Genomic DNA, 8,170 nt, shown 5'->3' with positions numbered 1-8,170 from the left:
GTTTTCATACTGGCTTTTTTTCACCCCAGGTATGTCGCTGGGGATTAAACCAAGTTGTTGCGTGTATCACTGCATGCTGACTACTGTTCCATGGTATAGGTATGCTGTAGTTTAACGGCTCACCTGTCGAAGAAAATTTTCATTCCCCCCCCACCCAGTGTTTGACTACTGGGGTAAAGCTGCTATGAATATTCATGTACAGGTTTTTGTGTAAATAGAAGTGTTCATTTCTTGGACATGAGTACCCAGGAGTGCAGTTTTTGGTTATCTTTTATTTGCATATTCAGTTTTATGGGAAACTACCTGTTTTCCAGTATAGTTGTGCCATTTTATGTTGCTGCCAGCTGTGTATGAGTGGCCCAGTTTCTTCACATCCGTATTTCTGCTCTTTGCATTGTTCTTTCTTCTGATGCTTCGTGATTCCTTCTTTCCTCATATCCTTTCTGATAGAAGATTTTCCTTTAACCTTTCTGTAGGAATCAGTCTTCTGGGGACAAAACCTTTTAGTTCTCATTTGTGTGAGATGTCTTTATTTCCCCTTCTTTCCTGATGGATAGTTTCATCCAGTATAGAACTCATGAATGCAGGTTCTTGTATTATAGCCCTTGAAAACCTTTTATTTATAGAAATGACAGGAAAAGCCAAAGCCAGCCTTGGAGACAGCGCTAAGTCAGTGTATTACCCAACTTTGTTGAGACATGACAGTGGCCAAGATACTGCCTCTTCATCTGTTTTCATCCTTCCCAATTTTGGTGAGTTTGAAATGACACATATGATAAGTCGTGCCATTCAGATTCACCAGCATCCTTAATGCAAGTCAGTGCCAGCTCTTGTTTTTAATGAAGCTTTTTATTTTGAGATCATTGCAGATTCATGTGTGGTTGTAACAAATTATGTCTAGGGGTGCCTGGGTGGCTCAGTTGGTTGAGTGTTGGACTTCGGCTCAGATCATGATCTCACAGTTCATGACTTCATGAGTTTGAGCCCCACGTCTGTCTCTATGCTGACAGCACAGAGCCCGGAGCCCACTTTGAATTCTGTGTCTCCCCCTCTCTCTACCCCTCTCCCACTCACACTCTGTCTCTGTCTCTCTGTGTCTCAAAAATAAACGCTAAAAAAGTTAAAAAAAAAAGAAATTATGTAGAGATCCCATTTATGTTTTACCCATTTTCCCCAACGATAACCTCTTGTAAAACTATAGTAAAATAGCACAACTAGGGGGTACTGACATTGATTTTATCCACATTTGTGTGTGTGTGTGTGTGTGTGTGTGTGTGTGTGCGTGCATGCATGTATTCAGTTCTGTGCGATTTTATTCCACGAGTGTTATTTATCATCACAGTTGTGATCCAGAAAGCTTCCATTGTTGCCACATACTGCCCTTTACAACCACAGCCACCTCCCTCTGGTCACCTTTTCCTCCTAGCGAAGAGTGAACGGATCTCACTTTCTATAATTCTGTCACTTGAATATTGCTTTTTTCTTTTTTTAATTTTTTAATGTTTATTTATTTTTGAGAGACAGAGAGAGTGTGAGTGGGTGGAGGGGCAGAAGGAGAGGCATGAGATCATGACCTGAGCCAAAGTCAGATGCTTACCTGACTGAGCCACCCAGGTGCCCCTTGAATATTGTTATTTAGATGGAATAAAATCCATATAACCTTTTGAGCATAGCTTTTTTTTTTCCTAAACATAATTTCCTGGAGATTCATGCCAACTGTTGCATGTATCAACAGTTTCTTCCACTCTCCCATGTTTGATTCTGCAAATAGTCATATACTGGTTTTTGTGTAAACTTAAGTTTATATTTTTTTTGAGGTGGCTGCCCGAGAGGGCAATTGTGGGTCATAGGACAGTTTCATGTTTAGTTTTATAAGAGACTGCTAAAATTTTTTTCAGAGGAGCTGTGCCATTTGACTTTACACCTGTAATACATAAGTGATACAGTTTCTCTTTATGCCTATTTTTTCTCTTTCCTTTGTTCTTTCTTCTTGATGCTCAGGGAGCCATTCCTTTTTCATGTCTTTTCTGTTTGAATATTTTGGGAATATTTTGAATATTTTTGGCCTTTCTTTAAGGGTCAGTCTGTGAGGGACAAGTTCTTTTAGTTTTTCTTCATGTGAGAATGTCTTTATTTCCTGTACATTAATGAAGGATAGTCTTGCTACATATAGAATTAACGGCTGAGAGTTCTTTTCTGAAGCACTTGAAAAATGTCCTTTCTGTAGAAATACCAGTAACAGCAGAAACCAGCCTGGAAAACAACCCCAAGACAATGAATCACCCAAGTTCATCAGGAAATGACAGGGACCAGTGCTCTTCACCTGTCTTTCTCCCACCCAATTTTGGTGAGTTTAAAATAAGTAGCACTGTTTGCTTTAGATGCATCAACATCCTTAATGGAAGCTAGAGGTAGCTCATACTTTAAATTAAGCTTTTTATTTTGAAACAATTTTGGATTCACATATGTTTTCAAGAAATAATGTAAAGACATCCATTTTACTCTTTACCGGTTTCTCCCAACATTAGCATGTTACAAAACTATGGGATGATAACGCAACCAGGGTATTGACATCGGTACAATACACAGATGTTACTGAAATGTTCCCAGTTGTACTTGTAGTGATTTGTGTGCGTTTGTACATATGCCTACGTAATTTTATCACATGAGTAAGTTTGATGTCCACCAGTACAGTCAGGATACAGAACATATCCATCGCTATCAGGATGCCTCGTCGTGCCCTTTTATAACCACACCTGCCTCTCTCAGGCTGCCCTTTCCTTCCCGTTGCTCATTTCCTTAACCCTTAGCAAGTGCTGCTCTCTATAATTTTGTCTCTCCAAGAGTGTTGTATAAAGAGAATCTTACGGGATGTAACCTCTGAAGATTATTTGGAATTTTCAGTCGGCACAATTCCCTGAAGACTCATTCAGGTCGTTGCATGTATCGGTACTTTCTCCCTTTTTAGCGCTGAATAGTCTTCTGTGGTTGCAACGTGCAGTAGTTGTTCACCCGTTCACCCGTTGAAGGACAATCATTGTTGTTGGGTTTTTCTTTTTTCCAGTTTTTGGTATTAGGAGTAAAGCTGCTACGAACATCTGTGTCCTGGCTTTTGTATAAACATAAGCTTTATTTCTGTCACGAATGCCAAGAGTGCAGTTGTTGAGTCTTATGGTATTGCATGTGCAGTTTTATAAGAAACTGTCCAACAGTTTTCCAGAGAGACTGTACCAGTTTGCATTCTCACCAGCAAAGTGTGGGTGATCTGCTTTCTCCGCATCCACATTTCTGTTCTTCCCATTGTTCTTTCCTCTTTCCTGATGCTCCAGACTTCTTTCTGTCATCATGTCCTTTCTGTTTGAAGATTTTACTTTAGCCTTTCTATACAGGTAAGTCTGCTGGGGACAGATTCTTTTAGTTTTCCTGTGTTTCAAGATGTCTTTCTTTCACGTTTTTCCTTAAGGATAGTTTTGCCTCATGTAGAATTCATGGTTGAGAGTTCTTATCTTTCAGCAATTGAAAAGTTCATACTCCTAGAAATGTCAGGAAATGCAGACACCAGCCCCGAAAACAGCTCCGAGACCATCTATTACCCAGATTTATTGGGAAGTATCAGGGGCTCAGATACTGACTCTTCATCTCTCCCACTCCTGCCCAATTTTGGTGAGTTTGAAATGATACATATCACGTGTATAACTGTTTAATCTAGATCCATCAACATCCTTAATACAAGCCAGTTACAGCTCTTTTTGAAAATTTTATTTTGATGTAACTTAAGATTCAGTGCAGTAGTAAGAAATAATATGGAGTGATTCGTTTATGCTTTATGGATTTTCCCCAATGATAACGCCTTGCAGAACCATGGTACAGTGTTACTACAACCCAGACATTGACATTGATATAATTCACAGGTGTTATTGAGATGCCTCTGGTTTTATTTGCATCTGTGTGTGTATATGTGTATATGTGTATATGTGTTCATGTGTGCATTTAGCACTACACAGTTTTATTGTACGTGTAAGTTCGCACGTCTGCCACCACAGTCAAGGTAGAGATCATTTCCATCACTCAAGGATCCCTTGTTATTGCAATTTTTAGAACCACACCTACCTTCCCTGCCCCCAAGACCCCTCCCCGATACCTGGCTGTCTCTAATCTTTTCTCTGTTTCTATAATTTTGTCTCTTCAGATTGTTATATAAGTGGAGTCATATATGATGTAGCTCCCCCCCACCCACTCAGATTGCTTGGAGACTCATCCAGTTTGTTGCATGTATCAATAGTTTATTACTATTATTGCTGAAAATAGTATTCTATGCTACAGATATACTACATTTTGTTTAATTGTTCACCTATTGAAGGACATCTGGGTTTTTTTTTGGTGTTTGGCCATTAGGAATAAAGCAGTTATAAATACCCATGTACACATTTTTGGGTAAATATAAGTTTTTATTTCTCATTTATTGGTAAAAAGTTTCCTGTGGTATAGATACACAACAATTTTTTTTTAAAAAACACATTCACACATTGAAGGACATCTGTTTTTTTTTTTTCTTTCCAAGTCTGTGGATACTAGAAGTAAAGCTGCTGTGAACAGTCACATACTGATTTTTGTGTAAATACAAGTTTTCATTTTTTCTGTCATGAATGCCAAGAGTACAATTGCTTGGTCTTATGGTAATAGCATGTTTGGTTTTATAAAAACTGCCAAACAGTTTTCCAGAGAGCCTGTGCTATTCTACATTCCCAGTAGCAATGTATAGGTGATCTAGTTTCTCCCCATCTAGATTTCTCACCTTTCTATTATTTCTTCCTTACTAATGCCCCAAGATTCCTTCTCCATAATATCCTTTCTGTTTGAAGATTTTCCTTTAGCTATCTTTTCTGAGTAAATCTGCTAGGAACATTTTTTTTTTAAAATTTTCTTTATGTGAGAATGTCTTTATTTCCCCCTTCTTTCCTGAAAGATAATCTAACTCAGTATAGAATTTACAGATGAGAGTTCTTGACTTTCAGCACTTGACAAAGTTATGCTTGTCGAAATGCCAGAAAAAGCAGAAACCAGCCTGGAAAACAGCTGTCAGACGGTGTATTACCAAACTTCATTGGGAAATGACACTGGCCCAGATCCTGCCTCTTCATTTCAATCCGTCCCACCCAGTTTCAGTTAGTTTGAAATGATACTTACTTCAAGTAGCACTGTTTAAGTTAGAACTATCAATATCCTTCGTGTGAACTCATGATAGCTTTTTCTTTGTAAGAAATCATACTTTTAATATTGTGGTAATTTGGATACCCATTGTAGTTGTAACAAATAATACAGAGAGATTTCATTTATGCTTTACCCATTTCGGCCAACAATAGCATCTTGCAAGACCGTGGTAGAACATCACAACCAGGAGACTGACACTGATATCATCCACAGATCTTTTTTTTTTTTAATTTTTAAAAATATTTATTTATTATGGAGAGACAGAGAGACACAGAGCGTGAGCAGGGGAAGGGTAGAGAGAAGGGGAGACACAGAATCCAAAGCAGGTTCCAGGCCCTGAGCTGTCAGCACAGAGCCCGACGCGGGGCTCAAGCTCACAAACCATGAGATCATGGCTTGAGCCAAAGTCGGTCGCATAACCGACTGAGCCACCCAGGCACCCCACATCCACAGCTCTTACTGAGACTTACCCAGTTTAATTAAATTGATTCTTGTGTATGTGTTTAGTTCTATTTTATTGTATCACATGAGTAGGTTGGATGTCCACCACCACGGTCAAGATACAGAACATTTCCACCACCATAAGGATGCCTCATCTTGCCTGTTTGTAACCACACCCATCTCAATATAAGTCCCCAGGAGATTCATCTGACTTATTGCGTGTATCAGCATTTCCTTCTTTTTTATTGCTCTGTACCTTTCCATGGCGTGGATGTACCAAGGTTTGTGTATTGGTTCACTGTTGAAGAACGTCTGGACTTTTTTCTACTTTTCAGGATTACAAGTAAAATTGCTGTGACTGTTTATGTACAGGTTTTCATGTAAACATAAGTTTTGATTTCTTTTAGATGCCCCAGAGTGCAAATGCTTGGTTGTATGATCATTGCATGTTTAGTTTTATAAGAAACTGCCACAGTTTTCCAGAGAGGCGGTACCATTTTACTTCTGCACGAGCAGTGTGTGAGTGATCTGGTTTCTCTGCATCTACATGTCTGCTGCCTTCATTCTTCTTTCTTCTTTTTTGCTTATTTATTTATTTAAGTGTTTATTTATTTTGAGAGAGAGCTCGTGCATATGAGCAGGGGACAGGCAGAGAGAGAGAAAGAGGGAGAGAAAGAATCCCAAGCAGGCTCTGTGCTGTCAGTGCAGAGCCCGATGCAGGGCTTGAACTCATGAACCATGAGATCATGACCTGAGCTGAAACCAAGAGTTGGATGCTTAACCTGAGCCACCCAGGTACCCCTCTTTCTTCTTTTTCAATGCTCCAGAATTTTTTTCATCATTCTTTTGTGATAGAAGATTTTCATTTAGCCATTCTCAAACATAAGTCAGCTAGTGGCAAATACTTTTGGCTTTCCTTTGTGTGAGAATGTCATGATTTCCCCTTCATTCTTTTTTTTTTTTTTAAACCAGTTTGGATGTTCATATCTTGTCTTCAGTGTTATTGAGGTATAATTGACAAAGTTGTAATATATTTATAAAGTGTACGGTGTGATTTGATATACGTATACATGGGGAAATGATTCCCATCATTGAGTTAATTAACATGTCTGCCATCTCACATACCTTTTTATTTATTTATTTATTTATTTATTTATTTATTTATTTATTTTTGTGGTGAGAATGCTTAAGTTCTACACGTTAAGCAAATTTCAGTTATACAGTCCAGTATTATCAGCTGTACATTAGCTCCTCAGACTTTATTTATCTTAAAACTGAAAGTTGGTACCTTTTCACCAGCCTCTCCCCATTCCCCCCCACCCCCACCCAGCCCCTGGCTGCCATTGAACTGCCATTCATTTATGCTACTCTCTGTTTTTATGAGTTTGAATTTTTTTTTTTTTTTTAGATTCCACATATAAATGATACTATGCAGTGTTTGTCTTGTTTACTATTTGGCTTATTAATGCCCTCCAGGTTCACTCATTACCATTCTCATAAATCTGTTTCATTACTGAAGGACAGTTTTGCCTGATACAGACTTCAGGGTTGAGATTTCTTAACTTTCGGTATTTGAAAATATTTTATTCATAGAAATATTGATAAAGGCTCAGACCAACCTGGAAGAGAGCCCTGAGACAACAAGTTATCCACTTTTATTGGAAAACAACAGTGGCCAAGACTTTTTCCCCTTATGTTGCTGCATTCCTCCCAGGTTTGGTGATTTTGAAATGATACATTTGATACAGTAGTATATTTAATCTAGATTCTTCAACATCCTTAGTGTGAGATAGTGGTAGCTTTTTCTTTTTTTTAATATTAAAAAAGTTTTTTTGTTTGTTTTTTGTTTTTGAGAGAGAGAGAAACGTGCATGCATGTGCAGGGGAGGGGCTGAGGCATGGGGCATGGTGGGGGGCAGAGGATCCAAAGCAGGCTCTGTGCTGACAGCAGAGAGCCCATTGTGGGACTTGAACTCATGAACAAACCATGAGATCACAACCTGAGCCAAAGTCAGACGCTCAAACGACTGAGCCACCTAGGCACCTCAGTGGTAGCTTTTTCTTTTTCTTTTTCTTTTTTTTTATTTACTCTTGAGAGAGAGACACACACAGCATGAGTGAGGGAGGGGCAGAGTGAGAGAGGGACACAGAATCCGAAGCAGACTCCAGACTCTGAGCTGTCAGCACAGAACCTGATGCGGGACTTGAACTCACAGAGCCATGAAATCATGACCTGAGCTGAAGTCGGGCACTCAACTGACTGAGCCACCCAGGAACCCCAGTGGTAGCTTTTTCTAATGAAGTTTTTATTTTCAGAAAAGTTTAGCTGCACATGCAGTTATAAAAAATAATACAGAGAGGTCCTGTGTTCCCATTCTCCAGTTTTACCCAATCTTAACATCTTGCAAAACAGTGACAAATTATCACAACCAAGATACTGTTACTCTACCATCCGCAGACACAAGCAGATACGATTGAGATGTCCCTGGTTTCAGTTTCGCTCGTGTGTATTTAGTTCT

At 39.0% G+C, this 8,170-nt stretch overlaps 1 protein-coding gene across 1 annotated transcript in view; it reads left to right on the top strand.

Moving 5' to 3' along the window:
- Positions 1-628: 628 nt before the first annotated feature.
- Positions 629-8,170, top strand: part of BEND2 (BEN domain containing 2) — a 33,809-nt gene continuing 26,267 nt past the window's right edge. Inside the window, 2 exon segments of the mRNA XM_040468277.1 lie at positions 629-752; positions 5,016-5,165. Of these exon segments, the coding sequence (XP_040324211.1) occupies positions 629-752; positions 5,016-5,165 (274 nt within the window).

Source organism: Herpailurus yagouaroundi, unplaced genomic scaffold (assembly GCF_014898765.1).
Source record: "Herpailurus yagouaroundi ecotype Mexico unplaced genomic scaffold, PumYag 67690, whole genome shotgun sequence".
Lineage (NCBI taxonomy): Eukaryota > Metazoa > Chordata > Mammalia > Carnivora > Felidae > Herpailurus > Herpailurus yagouaroundi.
The sequence above is the reverse complement of the archived record's forward strand: the minus strand, read 5'-3'. Positions and strand labels throughout refer to the sequence as shown.